At 63.5% G+C, this 22,717-nt stretch overlaps 5 protein-coding genes across 5 annotated transcripts; all 5 read right to left on the bottom strand.

Annotated features, from left to right (window-relative positions):
- Nucleotides 1-383: 383 nt before the first annotated feature.
- On the bottom strand, nucleotides 384-3,053 carry LMXM_22_0692 (A2 protein; the record flags this gene model as incomplete). The annotated part of the gene is made up of 1 exon (XM_003875476.1): nucleotides 384-3,053. One exon carries the CDS (start codon nucleotides 3,051-3,053, stop codon nucleotides 384-386), a length of 2,670 nt encoding a protein of 889 aa, XP_003875525.1.
- Nucleotides 3,054-3,844: 791 nt separating this feature from the next.
- LMXM_22_0700 (5'a2rel-related protein) lies at nucleotides 3,845-7,921 on the bottom strand (the record flags this gene model as incomplete). Its single annotated transcript, XM_003875477.1, has 1 exon — nucleotides 3,845-7,921. One exon carries the CDS (start codon nucleotides 7,919-7,921, stop codon nucleotides 3,845-3,847), a length of 4,077 nt encoding a protein of 1,358 aa, XP_003875526.1.
- A 2,317-nt stretch (nucleotides 7,922-10,238) lies between these two features.
- On the bottom strand, nucleotides 10,239-11,351 carry LMXM_22_0710 (conserved hypothetical protein; the record flags this gene model as incomplete). The annotated part of the gene is made up of 1 exon (XM_003875478.1): nucleotides 10,239-11,351. The coding sequence occupies one exon, from the start codon at nucleotides 11,349-11,351 to the stop codon at nucleotides 10,239-10,241; it is 1,113 nt and encodes a 370-aa protein (XP_003875527.1).
- A 518-nt stretch (nucleotides 11,352-11,869) lies between these two features.
- On the bottom strand, nucleotides 11,870-15,274 carry LMXM_22_0720 (conserved hypothetical protein; the record flags this gene model as incomplete). The annotated part of the gene is made up of 1 exon (XM_003875479.1): nucleotides 11,870-15,274. The coding sequence occupies one exon, from the start codon at nucleotides 15,272-15,274 to the stop codon at nucleotides 11,870-11,872; it is 3,405 nt and encodes a 1,134-aa protein (XP_003875528.1).
- Nucleotides 15,275-17,529: 2,255 nt separating this feature from the next.
- On the bottom strand, nucleotides 17,530-18,780 carry LMXM_22_0730 (conserved hypothetical protein; the record flags this gene model as incomplete). Its single annotated transcript, XM_003875480.1, has 1 exon — nucleotides 17,530-18,780. The coding sequence occupies one exon, from the start codon at nucleotides 18,778-18,780 to the stop codon at nucleotides 17,530-17,532; it is 1,251 nt and encodes a 416-aa protein (XP_003875529.1).
- Nucleotides 18,781-22,717: the final 3,937 nt, after the last annotated feature.

The following is a 22,717-nucleotide window of genomic DNA, read 5'->3' on the forward strand; positions in this document are numbered from 1 at the left end:
GGGCGGCGGCGTGGCCAGGGGAGGGGGCTCGCTGCCTTCACCGGCCGCCTCCGGCCATGTCATGGAGGCGCCTGCATGGACGGCTTGCCCCGCATGCGCCGCGACAGGCAGCACGCTGCTATGCGTCTGTCGCGTGAACGTCGCAACGCTGGAGGCGACGCTTGCGCTGCTCTGGCCCTCGCACTTGATCCGCCTGACCGCAGCAGCCAAGATCATACACCCCACGGAGTGTCACAGGAGCGTGGTGCTGTGGCCGCCTGTGCAACAACCCCTGATGTTGCTCTTGAACGCGTACAGCAACGTCACATTGACGACACGGCTCCGCCTCGTCATGATACCCATGGCATCTGCCTTCATGCACACCGGGAAACAGACGGCGACTTTTACGACACCGGGCCGACGGCCTGCGGGCCAACAGAGAGCGGGCCAACAGACTGCGGGTCAACAGAGAGCGGGCCAACAGACTGCGGGTCAACAGAGAGCGGGCCAACAGACTGCGGGTCAACAGAGAGCGGGCCAACAGACTGCAAGCCAACAGAGAGCGGGCCAACAGACTGCGAGCCAACAGACTGCGGGCCAACAGACTGCGAGCCAACAGAGAGCGGGCCAACAGACTGCGGGCCAACAGAGAGCGGGCCAACAGACTGCGGGTCAACAGAGAGCGGGCCAACAGACTGCGAGCCAACAGAGAGCGGGCCAACAGACTGCGAGCCAACAGAGAGCGGGCCAACAGACTGCGAGCCAACAGACTGCGGGTCAACAGACTGCGAGCCAACAGAGAGCGGGCCAACAGACTGCGGGCCAACAGAGAGCGGGCCAACAGACTGCGGGTCAACAGACTGCGGGTCAACAGAGAGCGGGCCAACAGACTGCGAGCCAACAGAGAGCGGGCCAACAGACTGCGGGTCAACAGACTGCGGGTCAACAGAGAGCGGGCCAACAGACTGCGAGCCAACAGAGAGCGGGCCAACAGACTGCGAGCCAACAGAGAGCGGGCCAACAGACTGCGAGCCAACAGACTGCGGGTCAACAGACTGCGAGCCAACAGAGAGCGGGCCAACAGACTGCGGGCCAACAGAGAGCGGGCCAACAGACTGCGGGCCAACAGAGAGCGGGCCAACAGACTGCGGGTCAACAGAGAGCGGGCCAACAGACTGCGAGCCAACAGAGAGCGGGCCAACAGACTGCGAGCCAACAGAGAGCGGGCCAACAGACTGCGAGCCAACAGACTGCGGGTCAACAGACTGCGAGCCAACAGAGAGCGGGCCAACAGACTGCGGGCCAACAGAGAGCGGGCCAACAGACTGCGGGTCAACAGACTGCGGGTCAACAGAGAGCGGGCCAACAGACTGCGAGCCAACAGAGAGCGGGCCAACAGACTGCGGGTCAACAGACTGCGGGTCAACAGAGAGCGGGCCAACAGACTGCGGGCCAACAGAGAGCGGGCCAACAGACTGCGGGCCAACAGAGAGCGGGCCAACAGACTGCGGGCCAACAGAGAGCGGGCCAACAGACTGCGGGTCAACAGAGAGCGGGCCAACAGACTGCGAGCCAACAGAGAGCGGGTCAACAGACTGCGAGCCAACAGAGAGCGGGCCAAGAGACTGCGGGTCAACAGACTGCGGGCCAACAGACTGCGGGTCAACAGACTGCGAGCCAACAGACTGCGGGTCAACAGACTGCGGGCCAACAGACTGCGGGTCAACAGACTGCGAGCCAACAGACTGCGGGTCAACAGACTGCGAGCCAACAGACTGCGGGCCGACAGAGAGCGGGCCAACAGACTGCGGGCCAACAGAGAGCGGGCCAACAGACTGCGGGTCAACAGAGAGCGGGCCAACAGACTGCGGGCCAACAGACTGCGAGCCAACAGAGAGCGGGCCAACAGACTGCGGGCCAAGAGACTGCGGGTCAACAGACTGCGGGCCAACAGACTGCGGGTCAACAGACTGCGAGCCAACAGACTGCGGGTCAACAGACTGCGGGCCAACAGACTGCGGGTCAACAGACTGCGAGCCAACAGACTGCGGGCCGACAGACTGCGGGCCAACAGACTGCGGGCCAACAGACTGCGAGCCAACAGACTGCGGGCCAACAGACTGCGAGCCAACAGACTGCGAGCCAACAGAGAGCGGGCCAACAGACTGCGGGCCAAGAGACTGCGGGTCAACAGACTGCGGGCCAACAGACTGCGGGTCAACAGACTGCGAGCCAACAGACTGCGGGTCAACAGACTGCGGGCCAACAGACTGCGGGCCAAGAGACTGCGGGTCAACAGACTGCGGGCCAACAGACTGCGGGTCAACAGACTGCGAGCCAACAGACTGCGGGTCAACAGACTGCGGGCCAACAGACTGCGGGTCAACAGACTGCGAGCCAACAGACTGCGGGTCAACAGACTGCGAGCCAACAGACTGCGGGCCGACAGACTGCGGGCCAACAGACTGCGGGCCAACAGACTGCGAGCCAACAGACTGCGGGCCAACAGACTGCGAGCCAACAGACTGCGAGCCAACAGAGAGCGGGCCAACAGACTGCGGGCCAACAGACTGCGGGTCAACAGAGAGCGGGCCAACAGACTGCGGGCCAACAGACTGCGAGCCAACAGAGAGCGGGCCAACAGACTGCGGGCCAACAGACTGCGAGCCAACAGAGAGCGGGCCAACAGACTGCGGGTCAACAGAGAGCGGGCCAACAGACTGCGGGTCAACAGAGAGCGGGCCAACAGACTGGGGGCCAACAGACTGCGAGCCAACAGACTGCGGGCCAACAGACTGCGGGCCAACAGACTGCGGGTCAACAGACTGCGAGCCAACAGACTGCGGGCCAACAGACTGCGGGCCAACAGACTGCGAGCCAACAGACTGCGGGCCAACAGACTGCGAGCCAACAGAGAGCGGGCCAACAGACTGCGGGTCAACAGAGAGCGCGCCAACAGAGAGCGGGCCGACGTCCACGGCCGCCGCGTGCGGGTCAGCGGAGGCGCTCAGCGCGAGCACCGCCGCCACGCACACCACCAACAGCACAAGCGGGCGCAAGCTGAGTGTCTTCATTGTGTGGCTTCAAAGCTGTGCGTGTGTCGAGTGCGAGGCTTGCTTTGCAAAGCGGGTCGCTGGGAGATCTTCAGGCCTGGTAGCGGTGGCGGATGTGTGGAGAAGCAGGTGTGGAAGAGAAGTTATAGCCGATATGGTGGCTGACGACGTAATAGGTGATAGCAGAAGGAAGTGTGTTTGGGCGAGGGGATGGACGGTCTAGAGCCTGTGTCGGGTGCAGGGATGCATGCGGGTGTGTTCGGGTGAGCGAGTGGCGGCACACGTCATCGTTTCAGGCAGGCGAGGAGCGCAAACGGAAAAGTCGTGTCGAGTACGGGTGGGGAACACACACGGCACACAAGGCGCAGATGCGGAGAGAGGAAAGGCGAGAAGAGTTAGCAGAGAGGAGAACGCCGTACGGAGAGAACGGAAAGGTGCGAGCCCCGATGCAACGTGGCGCGGTGGTGACCGTGGACGGAGCGCACACGTACGCATCGATACACACACGCGCGCAGACGTTCACCACGTGAGGGAGTGCGATGTGTGCGCTTTTGGTACGCCGCAGTGGCCGTCAATGGGCGATGTTCGCATCCACACCGCAAGGCCCGGACGCGCGTGCGGACCGCAGGTGGCGTGTGGGCAACTGATTCGCGGGGTGTTGTCGCGAGGACGAGTGAGCAGGAGGGAGAACAGCAGGGCAGACACCGACACACACACAGCGTGGCCGCGCCAAAACCACTGAGAAAGAGCCACGCGCCTCCAAGTGTTGCCCAACACCCCACTGGCACGTGCTCGATGCGCCTCGCATCGCGCTACGGCGACAGTGCAGCCAGCTCCTCCGCAAGCGCGCTCAGCGTAGCCGTCATGGCTGTCTGATCGCGTCGTACCCGCTGGAGACCCACCAGCGGCTCTGCGTCGCAACCGGTCGTCAAGGGAGCAGCACAGTGGCCGCTTCGCCGACCAGGTGCCGCTACCACACCGGCGGCTGATATTTGATGAACGTACTCCACGGCACGCTGGTAGTTGAGCTCCGCCACCTCAACCGCAAAGCGGTGATCCTCTTGCATGCTGATGTAGCGACGGCGGAACGCCTCCTCCTGAATGAGCTCCTGCTGAGCGAGTATGTGTGGCGGGCGCTTCTGGCGCACATCAAGCACATCGTGACTCTGGTCGGCATGCGTCGCCGCTGTCGGGAAGCGCCTCGATGTCGAGCGCGCTCGTTCACTGGCCTGCGATCCAGCGCCCGCAGCATGGAGTACGGCGTGGTGTTCCGGCGACGGAATGCTTTGGTGTCGGCCCTGCGCCGTGCCCACCGAACTTGCACGAGGAGCGGAGGAAGAGGCAGTGGTGGGGGAAAATGTTGTGGGCGTGCGTCCCAACGGAGCCGCAACAGACGCGGCCGCCGATCGGGCCACAATTGGGCTGCTGTGCGCCGAAGCTGTGACGTTGCGCTGCTCCACGGCTGGTGCGTGACAAGGCGGCCTCCTCGAGCGCTGGTAGCCGTCTTCGGTGTGATGGTGCGCTCCGGGGACTGGGGCAGAGGCGCCCGCTGCGGGTGAAGCCGTCCTTGTCTGACAGTTTCGCAGGCGCCCGTCAGGCGAAGGTGATACGGCCTGCGCAGATGCGGCCCCTGCAAGAGTGCCGGCAGCGAATCCGAATGGGATGCGTCGTGCCACTGGATAGGGAGACGTGTCCGCTGGCAAGTCTGGTTGCTTGTGCAGGTGTTGTTGCCCTCGTGTTGGCTGCCGAGGCAGCGCTGTACGGTGCCGCGTCGACTCCTCGGCATCCGGCGATCCGCTCAGGTAGAGGCTCCACGGCGCGGCAGCGGCCGTCGTCGCTGGCATCACGACATCATCTGCGCTCCGCTCCTTCAAGTCAATGTGAGCGTGTGGTGGGCTCGGCAGCGAGGAAGGAGACCACGACGCTACACCACCACTGGTAGAAGCAGCAGCAGCAACGGTAGCCCCCACCGCCGGCATGGCGCGACTACCGCAATGCGGAGGTAGTGCACCAGACGGTCCGGGAGGACAGCCGCTCGTTGCTGCAGCGGGGGCAGCGGCGCCGGGGGTTCCCAAGAGGACCTTGCGCGCCTCCAGCACCCGTGTGGCAAGCATGCGAGGGCTGTACACAGCAGCGTATCCAGGCGCCAACGTCGTACTTGAGAGAACACGCCCACCAACACCATCAGAGGCGACACCGGCCCGCCACGTAGCTGCAGAGCACGCCTGGCGCGCGCTCGCACCCACACCAGTGGTCGTCTCGGCTGCCAACGATACGGATGAAGCAAGGGGCGATGCCTCGATCGGCAGCACACGGCCATGTGAGTCGTCGCGAGGGCGACTGGCTGGCTGTCTTTGATGACGGCCGGACGGCGCACCGGCTATTGCTGCCGGCCTCTGCGCCGCTCGGGGATGATGCGGCCCCTGCCCCCAACGATGCGCTCCAGCTGCGCCCCAGTTGCTCGGGCAATCGTCCCCGGTGCTGCGCCGACGGGCATCGTCGCGCACGGACTCGAGGCACGTAACGGGCCGCCACGTGCGCGCTACGATTCGCGTCTCCTCATCTTCATCGGCACCGTCCACCTCCGCGCTGCTCGCCGAGCTGCACATGGGGGCAGCCCGTGGCGCCAACACTGCCGCGAGCCCTGGACGTAGTGCACGCTGCCCACTCGAGGAACTCCGCAGCGGGTGAGCGTGCTGCGGCACCGAAGCCGTTTCAACGCGGCGTGCGTCGCCGCTGCGCACAAGAAAGGCCTCCCCAGCGCTGCCCGCTTCACGCCATCGGGCACCGCTGCTCCCATCACGCGGGTCGACGTGCGCGGCGCCTCCCACGGCCAGCTCATCCCCAGCCTTGCGCGCCCTGCGCACCTGCACCGGTGATGTGATGAACGTCAGCCGCACGCGCGAACGGGACGACGACGTCCACGACACCGCGGTCACGCTTTGATACGCTTGCCTCCTTGACACAAGCGCTGCGGACGCACAGCTCTGCGCCACCTCAGTGAGGACAGCAGGCGGCAGCGCCTCGCGGGGCGGCGTGCGATGGGGGAGCGTGGCGAGCGGGACCGCCACCACGCGGGGTGGCTCGCTGTCACAAAAGGTGCCCGCGGCGCCTGAGGCGCTAGCGGTGCTCGCGCTGCCTAAGTTCGTGCGAGGCGCACACACGCGCGCCTCAGCAGCTTTGCAGGCCGGCGGCGCTGACAGCGAGGCCCTGGAGAGGTCGGCTTCCCTGCCAACAGTGCTACGCACCCAACGCGCAACGTTGACGCCACCCTTGAGCGGGCTGTTCGCCGTCTCGCCACATCCGCGGGCTGACTGGGGTGGATGGCCATCGTCGCACTCAGTCACTCGCTCCGCGGCGGAGCCCCGTGGGGAATGCGTGGCGGCCGGCAAAGGAGACGAGAGCGCGGCCGTCTCAGCAGTGGCGCCGCCGACTACAGATGCCCGACTGCGCCACCGATCCAGCGCTCGCAGCTGAGGCGGCGGCGGCTGAGCGTGGCGTGGAGCATCAGTTGATGACGCGGCACCACGACGTGCTCCGTCCACCTTCAGAGCAGCAGCAACGCCATCCCTGAGGGAAGCTGCCGCGGGGAGCTCTTTACGCTCACGAGACGCCCGCGCCTCGCCGTCGCCTGCACGGGCTTCGCTGGCCACGTCGGCCTCAGAAGCTGCAGCCTGGCGCGCGACGCCGTGTGCACCAGTGGCACTGCTCTTGCTGGGGCGGTGGCTCCCACAACGACTTGCGTGGGGGGACGATGCGCCATCGTCGGCTCCCCACAGGGCCGGTGGAAGCGGCGGAGGGCTTTCGCCAGCGACTGCCGCGGCACCACTACCGCCGCAGTCCACCGCGCTCTCCGTCGGTGTGGCTAGAGGAAGCTGCAGCTCAGCTACCTCCGTCACGGCAGGGCACGTGCCGTGCGGCAGAATCCGCCGCGCCGCGCCGCTCCCGTCCCCCTTGCCGCGGTTATCCCTACGAGTCTCCTCGGCGGTGCGCCGAGGTGGTAGCTGCGCGGACGGCGGCGCACTCAACGAGGGAGAGCGCGACGTTAGTGGAGATGGCGCCGGCGATGATGCTTGCGATGAGTCGACCGCCTGCCGCGCCGCGTCGGCCTGCTGCGCCTCGCCCGGGCGGCGCTCTTTGGCGCTGTCGCTGCTGCTCTGCGAGCTGTGACACGCGTGCTGCAGCGTCTGCGTCAGGAAAGAGGATGGGTGAAGCGGCGCCGGTGCATGCGACGGCGGTCGGGCGCCGTTCGTCTCGGTGAGACCGGGCGAGCTGCTGGTGGTGCCATCGCCGTCATCCACGTCGCTGACGGCGCGATAGCGGGAGTCGGACCGTTGCCGACGGCTGCAATGATAGTCATGGGCATCGCCGCGATCGTAGCTGTCGGAGGACGTCGCGGCTGTCACACTCGCCCCGCTCAGTGACTCCCGCCACACCACCGGACGCGAGAGGGACGCGGAACTCATCGATTCAGGCGAGTGCGACGGCAGTTGCAGCCGCTGCTGCTGCACTGGAACGGAGGCGCAGGAGGCGCTTGACAACGGTGGCGGCCCAGGGAGCGGCACAGCGGAGGTGGACGTAGACGAGAGCGCTGGTGGCGACGACAGAGTCGCCGTGTTGGTCACGCGTGCAAGCCGTAACGCGCGCTCAGAGCGTGGTCGGTTGTCCATCACCTCCTGGCCGCCATCACCGGGAAAAGAGGGCAGCGCGAGCGTCCCAAGCAGACCACAGCGGGCACCGGATACTTCCGTGTTGGGAGAGGCCTCAGTGGCGGCGTTGCGCTCAGCATTGCCGGTTGCCAGCGCCTCTTGCGCAGCGCGGCGCAGCGGTGACGGGCTCTCCGTGCGGGCAAAGGCGCGGGGGTCACCTGCTCTTGTCGCTCTGGCCATCGTGTGACGGGTGCGGCAGCGGCGACGGCAGTCGGTTCACTTTCTCTTGACTGCGCCTCCAGCGAGGAGGCCCTGGGTCCACGCACGCCCACTGCATCATCGGTGCACTTGCGCTCTTCCGTGGCACATGAAGTTCCACCGGATGACCGTGGGATCGGCGCCGAGGCCCGATCACGGTCAGCTGCAGAGCGAAGCCACGCCATCCCCTCCACGCGGCTGTGCAGGCAATCGTGTGGCAGCAGCTGCGGTGCATGACGAGGGGGCAGGTGCGCCGCACCGTCACTGCCAGTCACGGATGACGAAGAGGACGGCAGCGACGCTGAGAACGGGATTGACGACGGTGTCATCTGAGCCGGCGACATTGACTCACGGTTCGACAAAGCGTGAACGAGCTCGTCGGTCACCTGACGCTGCGGCGCCGGTGCCGCGCTGGTGCTCGGCGGCGGTGGTCTGCACGCCTCCTCCCTCACGCCTATTGAAGGCGGTAATCGACTCGCGCCCGCTGCCCTGTGGTCTCGCTCACTATGGTCTTCCTCAAAGCCGTCATGTGAGTCTGCCGGGCCGCAACGAGCGTGGTGGCGTTCGCCTCCATCATTTGTGTCGTCCAGCCCCACTGCACCTGTCAACAGCTCCGTCTCCTGGTCGGCAGCGCTGCCGCCACCGCTACCGGCCGCATCGCGAGCAACGTCGGGGCGCTGGGTATAGCCGCGACTGCTGCGGCTGCGGCTGCGACAAGACGACGAAGGCGAGCCGATGGTGATGTCCATCATCGCTGAACGGGCGGGAGGGGGGAGGGAGTGGCGTACCCAGCGAGAGAGGAACGGAGTGAAAGATGGCAGCAGCAAAGAGCTGCAGCCCCAGCAACGGCAGCCTCTTCCGTCTTTGCTGGTGCGTCTGTCAGTCTGCGTGGGCAGTCGGCAGGTCTCTGTGTCTGCAGCAGAGGAAAGGGCGGGGGAGGGCGACGCGAAACGCGCGCGAGGGGCGCAAGCGCAGCGGAAAGGCAGACCGAGGGATATCGCCGCCGCGTGAGCGTGAGGGTGCGGCAGTGAGAGAGAGGGAGTGCCGCTGCGACGAGGTGGGGCAGATGGCGCAGAGATGAGACACTGGCAAAAGAGGGGAGAGAGGGCGTGGCCGTGGCGAGGACAGCGACGATGAGAAATCGCGATGATGCGAGGCGCTAAGCAGACAACAACAAAAAAAGCTCGAAGGCCACGCAAGGCGGAGCTAAGACAAGGAATGGCGGCTTGATGCGCCAACAGACCTGCGCAATGTGTGCAATATATGGGGGTGGGAAGGAGGGAGGTGTGTGTGTGTGTGTGGTGGTGGTGGTGGTGGTGGTGCACCTAATGATGGCGTGGGCAGGAGTACACCGCCGCTGACTCGTCCGCTTCGCATGCCACACCCGACTTCACCTTCTCTCTCCCCTTCTCTATAGATAGAATCTAAGATACGTATATATATATATATCTAGGATACAGTACAGCAACGCTGGTGCCTGCTGTTCGTCGTCAACAGCCAGCCGCACGGATCGACTCGGATGAGGTGCAGGCCCGCAACTCCCTGCACACCGCCAGATACCTCTCCCTCTCCCTCGCCAAGACAAGATCACAGAGAGAGAGGCAGTGCGCGCCAAACAAAAATACAAGACGCTGAGCAATGGGCAGATGAAGGCTGCGACGCCGGACAGACGGGCGGGGCCGTTCTGCAGAATGGGCGCAAGGGAGGGCAAGAGACGTACGCGTGGGGTACACGCACGCGCACACACGAGCGAGCGAGAGGTGGTAGAGCATCAATGGAGAAAGCGGATGGCGGAGCAGTCAAAGAGGAGAGGAGCGCGGAGGGGGGAGGGAGGCGAGACCGCACCGCACCCACCCACTGCCCACCTCTCCCGGCAAGGCACTTGGGAAGCGCTGCAGAGGGAAAGAGAGAGACGGAGAGGGAAGACAAGACAGAGATGGTGGCGTGCACGCATCCTGTCACGCACGCCCCATGGCCACCGAAAACGCGGCGGGCGCTGCGGTCGCTCTTTTTCGTTGGCTCGTTTTGCGGTTGCGCGTGGCCGCTGCCGTGCGCCTCTGTGAGCGGCGCCCACGCACACAAACCAAAACGGCAAACAGCACATCCTCGCCAAGCCACTACGCGCACAGCGCGCCTTCGCCCCTCCCGCGCGCACACACACACACAACGCACGCAGGAAAATGAAGCAGGCAGGCCAAGAGAGACGCCCCACCACACACCCTTTCCTTCTTACTCCAGAGCCGACACAACAACACGGTATGCGACGTACGTCCAAGACGCAAACGAGTACCCACATCGGCTACCAGCGCTGCACGGCGTCCTCGTTGATGGGGCGATGCCACGCCTGGCCCCGCTCCTGCAGCTGCCGCAGCTGCTTCTCGCGATCCGCAACCTTCGCGCGCGTCCAGAGCGACTCGGCGACGTGCTTGCTATCCATGTACGCTACCCAGTTCCTCCTCAGCAGGCGGCCCTCATCCATCGGCGTGTACGGGGCCAGCAGCTCGAACGGAAGCGTCCGCGTCTTCGCGCCAGGCGCACCACGCGGCCGGTACTGCGGGCCGTGCCGTGTGAAGTACTCCTTGCCGCGCAGGCTGTGAGCCCAGCGCTGGCCCTGCTTGCTTGCAAGCCACTGGTCCTCCCAGGCGTGGCGGCGGCGGACCTCGTCGACGGGTTGGTGAGCCCTGGCCATCGGGATGGTGCGGTGCACTGCGCCGGCAGCATTGGCCGCGGCGCCGCCGTCGAGCGACGCCTGGTCGCGGCGAAGCACGCCGCCTATCGTCTCCATCGAGTCCTCCGGGACTGTGTAGAACTCGGGGTTATCGCGAATACCGAGGATGACAGGCTTCAGGTCCTTCAAGAACTGCTTGTACACCTTCAGCTCTGCCTGCTCCATGAGCGCGCGGCCCTGCTGACAAGCGTCGGCGTACGCAGCGAGAACGAGCTTGTGCTGCTGGGCTGGCGACAGGTCCTCGACCGCGGGGTGGACGCGGACTCGCTTGAGGAAGCCTCCTGGCGTCGTCATCACCTCGACGCGGCCAGCCCACGCCCGGCCTACGACAGACATGCGGTCAAACCGGATCTGGTACTCGTACTTGTTGTTGTATACGTAGGCAAGAATACGGTGGAACTGCCGCTCGGGCATGAGGCGCCGGTGATGCGCCCACAGTGCGCCGCGCACGCGCTCAGCGATGCGGCGGTACACCTCCATGGCGCGCAGCCTCGAGGTGTTTCGTTGCCCAGTCGAACGCCAGTGCCGTCTAGCGGTCTCCGAAGGCGTCCCCTCTTTCCGTCCGTTCGTATGCGGCGTTTTCCCTGCGAGGCGCGGGACACGACGTGAAGGCGAGCAACGCCGGATCGAAAGGAGAGGCGAGCAGAGAGAAAGGAGCGACGGTAACACGATCGGTGCAAACATATGGTGGGTGCCGTAGAGCAGACCGCGCGCACGCCTCCGTGCACACCGTGAAAAAGGCAACGCAGCGCAAGCGCCGCCCTCCCTCTCGCTCACACACACACACACGCTGTGCTCGCAACTCCCTGTCCTGCTTCTGGGCAGGTGTCCCTGTGTGTGTGTGTGTGTGAGGCAGAAATCACAGGAGAAGGTTAGCAAAGACAGTTTCCAGCCCACACCGCCGCCACCCATGTGTGCATGATGGGCGCGGAGAGGGCCGGGGGCGGCCTCCCGCCTTTCCGTCGCCGCGTGCGGCTCTGTTTCTTTTCTTTGTGCTTGCGCAATTACTGCGTCGCTGTTGGCACTCGCCACGCACACCTGCCTACACATACACGTACACATACACATACGCGTGGGGGTGTGCCAATGTTCGCGCCGGTGTCTAAAGACACGTGAGCAGCATGTCTGAGCGGGTGCGACACGGTGGGGGGAGGGGGGCGAGGGTGGCTCGCGGAGTTCTCCGTCACTGCCAACGGCAGCGTTTACCTGTGACTTTCGTCCTCCGACCTGCCGAGCAGCTGTGACGTCTGCCAGTACGTATCCTTCTCGCCGTAGCGCTTCCACAGTCCGGGTGGCATGGAGCGGTAGTTGATCTTGGCGGTCGCGTTCAGGTGCATCTGCTGCTGCGAGCGTAGCGTCGGGGCCTGGCGAATCTCATTCATATACTTGGCCGCCGTCACCTCGCCCTCGAACTTCTCGAAGCTCGCCGTCACGCGGCCGGCGTTGCGCACATACGCGGCGACCTCCTTCCTCCGCATCCCAGCCAGTGCCGTCTCCTCCTCGCGGGTCTGGATCTTCCGGCGCAGCTGGTGCAGTGCCGCCCACGGCGCCTCGGGGTTTTCCTTCGCAAGGAGCGTCTTCAGCTGCTCCGCCCGCCACTCGGCCTGGCGCCTATTCACGTCGGTTTTGGCCGACACGAGAGCCGGCCCACACGGCCTGCCAGCTCTGTAGGCGGACAGGCGACCAGACGCGTCCTCGGCGAGCAGGCCGCCGACAGCGCAATGTCTGCCACGCGCGCCACCACCACCGCCGCCGCCCCGACACCACCGCTCCTCCCTCCGCTTCTGCTTTGCCGACGAAACAACATTGTGCTGGCGGCCATACTGCTCCATCACGCCGAGGAACCGCGAGACCGTACCTGTCGGGGCCAATCCCACGGAAGAAGACGGTGCCACTGCCGGTGGCGCTGCGCTGGCGGCGGCACCTGGCGCAACGCCCCCGTCCGTGTCGACGGCACTGAGACCGATGACGCTGGACCGCCGGCCGTGGCACGCCGCCGCTATTGGAAGTGCGGGCGGCGGAGAATGCGAAGACTCGCCTGCGGAGGCCACGGCTGTGGCCCTGGAATTCCGCGCTGCGATGCCGCCCCCGCCATGTCGCGCCTCCTCACCGTCCGTGCCGCGCGCGTCGCACTCTCCACCAGAGACATCCGGCTCCCCGTGCAGCTCCAGCACAGCATGAGCAGCCCTGGGATTGTCGAGGCCGGTGTTCAGACGGTAGCGGCCGCTGTCCGCAAGGCCTGCCTCCTGCTCTGATGCTGCAACGGGTCGGGTAGCATCACAGCCCGCCTGCCCATGGATTGCACTGTACGACGGTGACACTGTGCTCAGTGGGTGCGCCCTACGCCACGCGAGGAACCGCTCACGTCTCTCACGACGGCCCTCCGCAGCCGCAGCCGCCATCGACGACTCGGTAGGGAAGAAGTCCGCAGTGCCGCCCGCTGTGTCCAGATCGCTGGCACAGGCGGGGAGCAGCGCCGCGGCTTCAGCGTCAGCGGCGCCGTTGCCGAGCGGCACCACATAGCGGCGGTGGCGACTGCCGAGTGCCGCGCCCGCACCGGCGCCACCGCTCCCTTCTCGGTCTCGCCTCGCGCCTGGCACCTCACTACCGGGCGCCTCCGCCGGCAACTCCACGGCCGCGCTCGCCCCGGTGCCGCCACGCGTGAGTTGAAAGTAGGCCTTCGCCTGATGCCGCTCCAGCTGCCGCGCAGCGTCGATGCGGCTCACCTCCGCCAGAAGCGCCGTGCGTGTGAAGGCCGCCTTCTTGTGCTGCAGCAGCTCCCGTAGCTTATCGCCAGGTATGATCCCAGCGGTCTCTGTGATGAGGCCACGCAGGAGCTCGATGTTCGTGCCATCCTTGGCCGAGACGGGAATGATGAAGGGGAACACCTTGCGGTACTTGCGCCGGTGCTTCGTGATCAGCGCGTACACCTGGCGCATGACAGAGCAGACGCGGGAGTGCGGTACGCTGTCGCACTTGGTCAGCACCATAAAGCACGCGCCATGGACGTTCTCTATCCACTCCAAGTATTTGATGTCCGTCTTGGTGAGGCCCCGCTCGCAGTCCATGCAGTACAGGACGGTGTTGACGGAGCGGCGAACGCCAAAGTAGGCGTCCGTCAGCTCAATGGCTGCATCACGCCACTTGTCGCTCATTCCTTCGATGCCATAGCCCGGCAGGTCCACAAAGGTGAGCTGCAGCCCGCCGCCGGGTAGCTTGACAAGCTGGTTGTGGTGCTCCTTGACATGGAAGGCGTGCAGCTGCTCCGGCGTCACACTCTGGTAGAAGGAGATCTTGCGCGTCGTGTTCGGCGTGCTGCTTGTCTTGGCCACGTACTGGCCCAGCAGCGCGTTCAGCAGACTGGACTTGCCGGCGCAGGCTCTGCCGGCGAACGCCACCTCCTGATACAGCTCGTTGATCTCGAAGAAGTAGTTGTGGTCACGGAAGATGTTCGCGTCGCGCGTGCGGCTGCGATACGGCGCCGCAGCGGTGCGGTCGCCGTAGCCCTTCGCATGGCGAGACGAAAAAGTGGAGAGCGGCGCCTCCAGACCTGCCTCGATGCTCGAGGCCGGCGACACAGTCGTCGCTGCGGCGGTGCCGCGGCCGGCTGTGTTGGCCGAGCCGCCGGCCACGTCCAAGTCGTCGGCCGAGGCGCGCGCGCCGGCCTGTCGCACCAGCGAGTACGTCTGCCCAAGCATCATCTTGTTGCCGAGGGCGCGCGCCTCCTCCGTCACCTGCCCGAAGCTCAGCGGCGGCGGCGGCACCAGCTTGCCGTTGTACGTGTAGTCGATTGGATTTGGGTGCGTCAGCTCATAGAGTACCTCGCGACGCTTCTTGATCGCGGCATCGCGCTGCGCTGTGAAGACGTCCGTGACGAGGTCGATCACATCCTGCCCGACACCCCGTGCTGCCGGGTGGGCATGCTCGCTCTTCTCCGGCGCGGCAGGCTCGTGCGCTCGCTGTGCCGCCTGCCGCAGCTCCGATGTTGATGCTCCCCTCTCGGCCATGCAGGGCAAGAGAGAGGCGGGGGTGTCTAGGACAATGTCGTCGTCGTGCACATCTGCCACGTGTTCGCTCAGGGGAACGCGCACGGACCCCGCGGGCAGCGGCGCCAGCGAGGATGAAGCGGCGGCCGTTGTGTCCTCAGCGTCCTGCGGACTCATGAATAACGCAGACTGTCGTCGTGGTCGCGGTCGTTCTTGCCGCTGCGCCTGCAGGCTCCCCGTCGGCTGTTTAGAGTAGCCCGCTGAACGGGTGCATTCGATGGTGTGCACGGCGCCGTGCGAGCTGCCGTCTGCGGTGAGATACCGTGACGATGCGGTAGCGTCAGTGCCGTCGCGGTTATCTGTTGAAGAGTCCAACGGACGGTGTTGCCAGTGCACACCGTCATTCCTCAACGTCGATTGCTCGAGCTCCGTGAAGGGCGTGTATCGCAGGGATTGGTAGTGGCGCCGCTGGTGGATACTGCAGCACACTTCCACAGGTGCAAGGATAGCAGCAGCAGCAGCCCCGGCTGAAGTGGTCAGGCGGCGCAGAGGCACCTGCCTTGCCTCCGAGGTCCCCGGCATACAAGCCCCGTGGATGCTTCTGAGCCCTGGACAGAACATTGGAGGAGGAGGATGCACACTGTCCTTGTTTCATGAGTCCGAGAGTTGTCACCCTACAGCACAGCAGCCGAGATCAGCTGAATGGAAAGAGGGCAGAATGCACACGTGGGCGTGCGCATGCGTGTGTATGCCCGCGCGCCGTGGTGTTGCCGTGGCGCCATTCCCGCGCGACACCCACGCCGGCAGAGAAAGAAGCGGAGGTGCAGTCGAGCACACAGAGAGAGAGGAGCGAGAGGTGATGTCTAGAGAAAGAGAGAGAGATACAATGCATCGAAAGTGCAGTGCACGATGCCCTGTGCACAAGGGGCAGAAACAAATGGCAGAGGCGCAGGTGAGAGCTCGTAGTGGATGCGCGGCAGTCGGCATCGTCGAGTGCCACACACACTCGTTTTTCTGCGAATTTTCCCTCCGCTGTCGTTGAGCTGCTCGCCTCCGCCCCCCCCCCGCACCACCGCGCTCTCCCCACTCCACACACCATTTCTACGCTGTCGCCTCGGAGGCGCCCTCCGCGGCGACTCTCGCGCGTGCATCACTGCCGTCAACGACGCGTAGGTATGCGCCACTCCAGACCCCCCCCGCTGGGTGGGCACGAAGGCGGAAGACAGAACGAAAAAAGAAAACAAAGAGATAAGACCCGCCGCACATTGGTGATGGACACATCGGCCAATCACGCCGCCATCCGTGGACGCCGCGCTGGAGGGTGTACCCCCTTCCTTTTCCTCCGTGTCGCACTCCGTCCGTGTGCGCTGCTGCCAGCGGCTTTGTGCGCCTCGCTTGGACACATCTATACATATACTGTCCTTTGATTTATGGCGGCGATGCTGTTGCCGCCAATTTGACGTCGTCGTTTTCTTTTGTTGTTGCTTGCTATTTCGCTTTCCTAAGTACAGGGACGGCGGGAAAGGGAGTGCTTCGCTATGACCGCCCACCATCGTTCACCACAACGCAAGCACAACAGAGAGATGAAACCAGAGGGAGAAAACACCCATCAACGCAAAGCTATACAAGACACACACACACACGTCAGACACATCAGACACAAGCGTGCACTGACGCCATCACGTCGCTAAGTTGGTTTTCCTTTGTTTTTTTTTCCTCTTCCCTCTCGCTCTCTCATGTCGCTACTCTTTCCTTCCGACCTGCTCCCCTGCTTTTTTTTAGTGGACACGTAGGCATGCGTCACCGCCTCCCTGTTCGTGAAGCAAGCAGACTCCAGAGTCGCCACGGACACGAGCCAAACGCACGCACAGAAGAAGAGAGAGAGAGAGAGACAGCGACACGTACAGACAAGCAAGCACATACATACATCAGCACATACGTGCTTACACGGACACTCAGAGAGTGGCAAAGCGACAGGCGGCAACACCTCCCTCAAGCACAAAAAAGAAATATATATATATATATATAACCATCATCACGGAAAATAGAAACACCTGCACACCACAGCGATGAGCTCTCCCTCACGCACACACACACACACGCACACACACGCACGCGCGGGATCAGCATACACGGACAAGACAAGAAGGCCTCACAAACACAAGAGAAGCACATATATATATATAACACAAGAGGAAGGAAAAGGAAGTCAGATGCGTACAGGGCAGAAAGGAAGAGGCGGAGGCGGAGGCGGAGGCGGAAAAAGAGGACGAGCGCATGGCGATCGACATGACGCAAGAAGAGGGTGCGCGCTCGCCCTGCTACACCACCGCGCACCATCATACATACACAGAAGCGAAAACAGCATGGGAAGGCGAAAAAAAAAAGAAAAAAACCGCGGCAGGCAACCGTCGTCGACGATAACACGACATCCAAACGGAAAAGAAAGAGAAAGGGCACAATGAAACACATACCCCAGAAATACAAGAAGCGCGAAGTGGTCGAAGACGTGGGAAAGGAGGGGGGGCAGTGGGTAGCGAGGTGGTGAGAGGTGTATGTACTATCGTGACTGCAGCGCGGACTCCGGCAACGCACATAGGCACACACACGCACATCCGGGGAAGGGGAAAGGGAAGGAGGAGGAGGAGTGGGGGGGGGGCACATATGTAGAGCAGAGAAAGGACGAGAGAAAGAAGGGACCCCTCTCTTGTACTGCATCTCGCACGCACACAGTCAGCACACACACACACACACCTCCGTATGCACGAGAGAGAAGCCGTTTCCGGTCCGCGCCTTCCACACCCCCACCCTTTCGCAGCCACCCTAGCTGCGCGTGGACGCCGTGCTGCTTCGCTCCCTCGCCATGTCAACCATCTTCACCAGCAGTCCTCGCGATTCTTGGCGCGCACGTAGTGCAGCACAGCCTGGAGGTCTGCCTTGAGCTCCTTCAGTTCCTCCTCCTCCTTCAGCAGACTCTCCTTCATCTCCCGCGCCTCGGAGCCCTCCTCTTCGACGGCCTTTAGGGACGCCTCGTACCCGCGGCGCTTTTCCTCTGTCACATGACGGGAGTCGTCCAGGTGACGCTTGAGCACCTTCACCTGCTCCATCAGCTCCGTCAGCTCGTCTTTCATCTTGCCTACCTGCGCGGTGGTGCGGAACTCGACCTCGTCGACGCGGCGCTGACGCGTCGTGCGCTTTTTATCCTTTGTTAACACCACCGGCGGGGCCTGGGCCGTACCGCGATGAAGGTGAAAGTGCCGCTCTGTGGCTACCTGGCGGGCGTGGATGCGGGCCTCGCTGAGACCCTCCATCTCATGCTCGTGGTTCTCCGCAATGGTCATCCTTTCACGCTCGCGGGCGTCCGTCGTCTCGTTGATGGCCGCCTCCTGCTGCCGGTACAGGCAGTCGGCCTTCTCAGCCGCCGCCATAAACTTCTTGTGCGCCGCGTCAACGCGCACGCGCAGGTTCTTGACGTCGATCTCGACCCACTCCATGGTGTCAGGGTTATGGCACTCGGACTCCGCCATCCACAACTTCTGCAGCGCGGACTGCTGGGCCTCTTCCTCACAGATGGACACCACCTTCTCCACTGTCGGGTCGCTCGAAGCAATTACAGCCTCGGTCGCGGCCAGCTGCTGGCGAAGGCGCGCCTCGTCCTCCTGCGCTACCACCAGCTCCTTGCGCAGACCCACCACCTCGCTGTACAGCTGGAGGCGCTCCTCTAGTTCCTCGTCCTTCATGGTAATGCGCTCGTACTCCTGGCGCATCTCCTCAATCGCCGCCGCGTATTCCTCCGGCGTCTGCGGTTCCGCCGCGTTCTTCGCGCCGGAGTGCGAGGTGTAGGAGGTGCCGAAGGCAGAAACGCTGCTGCCCCGACGGTCTTTGCCGATATCCCCACCAGGCGCCACAATACCGCCATTGGCGAGACCACTGCTGCTGCGCTGCTGTCTCGCACCCCTGAGCGGGGTTGGCGTGTCATGGATGTCAGGGGAGTCGCTGCGTTCTCGAGAGTTACTGTTCATGGAGCGACGGCGCTCAGCGGCCGTGCGGGCAGCCTCCGCCTTGGCGCGTGCGGCGGCCATGCGATCACCGTTCGCCTCCAACTGCTGCTGCTGCGGGGCCGACATTGCTGTGATCAGTGGAGCCGTCTCTGAAAAGGCCGTTCGAGGACAAGAAAAACAAAAAAGAAAAATGCGGTACAGAAGAAGAAAGCCTCGCGCTCGTCAGCTGTGTGCCCGTCGTTCACTGACGTCCTTTGTCAAGTCACCTCAGTTTCCAAGACCGGTGAAAGCAGCGGAAGACGACGCGGCGCTTGTGAGAGCGAGTTGAGGGAGAGATGGAAAGGCGATGGCAACGGGTGCAGGCACACAAAACACACCGAAGGAAAAAGAACGGTCCAGAGAGATAGAGAGAGCTGTCGTACAGATGATCGTCCTGCGGTGTCGAATAATGGTTGGTTTTAATCCTGCGCGTGTTGGGGAGAGGGCGCTGTGCGGATGATGGTTCTGGTCTGGTGGGCGGTATCCTTTTCTTTCTTTTGGTATCTCACGTGCTTGTCGATTCTTGTTGCTCCAGGCGCAGGCAGGATGTGGCGCACATCCGCACGAAGCATGAGGCGCACACGCATGCGAGACAGCACGAGGGTGATGGGGTCGAGATGGTGAGCGGTGACCGGAAACAAAAGGATCCGAAATTGTGCGTGGGAGAAGAAAGGGTGCCGCGAGTGGCAGGGGCAGGAGCAGGAGTGGTGCAGCGAGCAAGCGCATTCATGGAGCGAACATATGCGGGGTGTGTGAGAGAGAGAGAGGGAGGGAGGGAGGGAGAGAGACCACAGACAGGAAGCCTGTCCCACAGTCCACAGTGGACCGGCGCCCTAATTTTCTGATATCCGTTACAAAATCCTTTTCAACGCCTCCGCTTTCACCGTCAGAGACACGGAAAAGAAGACCTGCAAGGGGGCCTGATCGTGCTCTGCACGAGCATGCACCAAAAAAAAAGCATAGGCACGCACACACCGACACCCAAACACGAGCGCTGGCGCACTCTCCTGTGCCGTCATCCCTCTCTATCCTTTAGCACGCGGCATTGGTGCTTTCTCTCCTCCTTTACTCCTGCCCCATGCGCATGCACATGTTTTCGCGCTTGGGTAACTCCTCCTCCCTTGCTCGCCTTGCTTTCCTCGCTAGTGAGCCACAGCAGCCGCAAAACCCTTTCGAGGGACATCACTGTCGGCCGTCCCCATCTACTCGCCGGCAGACACCGAAAACAACAGTGCCACACCGATACACAGCATCGCCCACCGCAGAGGAACAAGGAAGGAACAAGTCAGAAAAGCGCAGAGGAAGTCAGCAAGAGCAAACGTCGCACCTCAACGTGCCCGCAGCCCACCACGAACAAGTCAACACATCCACGCACATACACCGTCGCAGCGCGCCTGCCCCTGCAGCGCCACGGCTTCATCCCGGCCGCCTCGGACGAACCGCCTGCCGTCGAATCGGGCCGTGCGCGGGGCGGCCTCTGCATGCCCCACCCCGCCCCTTCCCCGGGCGCGCGCGGCGCCACCGCCGCCACACGGAGACCCGGGTGGGCCGCACGCCTCCACCCACGCGGTCAGCATCCGCACTGTGGCGCACGCTCCAGGGCGGCGGAGTGCCCAGCCGAAGGGGGCCCGCCGATGAGCATCTGCCAGCGCACAACGAGCTCACAGCACGTCGCTCCGACGGGGCACAGGGGGCAGCGGCAGACACACGGCGGGGGAGGCCCATGCAGCGCCAGCGCGATGTGCGTAGCCAGGGCACTGCCTGCAAGATCATAGCGCGAAGCCACGTGTGCCTCACGAGCCCAGCAGCCTTGCTCTCCGCGTCTGGGGCGGTGGCCGCCATGTGCCTCTTGTCGCTGGCCCTGCCAGTGCATTATTAGCGTGATGCACCGCCGTCGCTCCTGGCCCCATGCCTGCCTGTGCCGCACCATCCCCCCACAGCCCGCCAGCCAGGGATGCGTTGAAGCGCACACGACCGCTGCGTATGAGGGAGGTGTGTGGGGGGGGGGGGGTGATCCCATTCGGTGAGCACGAGAATCCTGTATGCATGCACCACACAAAGAAACGCCTGCAGCCAGCATAGTCTCTTGCGCAAGTCCTCTCTCCCTCGCCCTCTCTATCTGTGGTGCGGCCGTGCAAACAGCGGTGCTCCCGCGCCGTCCAAGCGCGAGGAGATGAGTTGGGCGGCTGAACAAGTAAACAATGAGAGAAACGCTCCGTCGTTGTCGCCATCTCCCCTCTCGTGTCACATCGCTTTGGCCGACATGGCTACTGGTAACCTTGTCCGCTGCGGTGGTGCAGGTGAAGGTGCATGATGCGAGAAGAAACGAGAGCGCCGCACACCGCCCGTGGAGACAAGAAGGCAACGACGCGCACAGGAAGGTATGGAAACGCAGACGACAGGCGAGGCAGCGCTCAGATCGATATGAAGAGGTGGGGAGGGAGGGGGAGCGGGGACGGTGGAGAATGGGAAGAACGAAAGAGGCATCGAAGGGAGAACGCACACGCACACGGACCCCAGCGAATCCGCGGGGAAAAGGCGGGCGTCCCATAAGGAGGGACACCAGAGTACTTGCGCACACACAAAACACGCGCATGCGCGGACTCTGCAACGCGCAAGGGAGTACACCCGTCCCCGTCCCCGTGAATCGAGGTGTGAGTAGCAGAGTGGAAAAGGGAGGCGTGGCGAAACGTATACTGCGCTTTCCCCTGCTCAGCTGTGTATGGTGTGGAGCGCTGGAGGGTGCTTACCGCTCCCACCCCCCCCCGCTCCGCCGTTTTCCCGCACGTCGTGTCTTTTTCTTTGTTGACCTTTCATACAATCCTGTTGTTAGTGGTAGCGTTGCCTCCTATAATTCTTTTTCGCCCCTTCTCGTGCAAAGAGTCGTCGAGGAGGAACGTAGGGGCGAGGGGAAAAAAGCACAAATTCCTTGGCCTGATCAACACATCCCATCCGCCATGCAACATGAACTCAGACCCCACTCCACCCGGCCCGTCACAGGCCCCGTCGCGTGGCGCCAACCAGCCGTAAACACGCGCTGCAGCAGTGCCCTCAGCCATCCGAGCGCGGCCTCGGCCTCCAACTCCACCCGCCCCCCGCCCGCCTCGCCCGCCGCCACCTGGTGCATCCCTCGGGGTGGCGCACGCTCCCCAGCAGCACGCAGTGGGGGGCAGGACGGAATACACGCTCGAGTCACGCGGACACTCTGCCCCATCGCATAAATGATGGAAACGCGTTCACCGTCGCAGGTCGCGACGACGCGACGCCGCCCACGACCTGGCCACCCACATCAGCGTCGATAGATCGCTCTGGCTTCTCCACGTCGTACGTGCCTGGCCCTGTCACCACCGGAAGTGATTCTGCGCTTGGCAGGGACAGGGGTATGAAGGAGGGGAGGGGGAGGGGGGGCTGCTTGGTTTCCTCACAGAGCGGGGTTACTGCGCTCTGAGATGCCGCATACGGAGATGTGCCTCTCCCACCCCACGCCATTACTGACGTCAAGACCGAGAGGAAAGCGAGGACAGTCCCGCCCCCTCCTCGCCCAGCAGACAAGACTGGACGTGGACAAGTTCAGAGAGAGATAGAGAGATAAAAAAGGAAAATAGAGGGAGGGAGAGAGGAGAAAACACGCCAAAACACGTGAAAAACAATGGCCTGTTCTTCTTCTCCTTTTTGAGGAGGGGAGGGGGGAAGAAGTAAACAAAGTGAAGGGGAGGAGGAGGAAAAAGAAAAAACAACGGACCCCGAAAACTAATAAAAATAATCCTTATGATAACCATAACCAAATCAAAACCCGCCCCGCCCCCCCCCAAAAAAAAAAAAACAACAACAACATTTGAAAGCGGGTCTCGTGAGGGAAAAGAGCAAAAGAATTTTTTTTCGGAGGGGGGAAAGGGAAGTGGTGGCACGCAAAGATGAAGGAAGAGGAGGTGGGTGGTGGCGGTGGTGGGAAGGGACATAGAGATATAGAGATGGAGAGAGAGGGAGGGAGGGAGGAAAGGCAGGGGGAGGAGGAGGAGGAGGA

Source organism: Leishmania mexicana, chromosome 22, assembly GCF_000234665.1.
Source record: "Leishmania mexicana MHOM/GT/2001/U1103 complete genome, chromosome 22".
NCBI lineage: Eukaryota > Euglenozoa > Kinetoplastea > Trypanosomatida > Trypanosomatidae > Leishmania > Leishmania mexicana.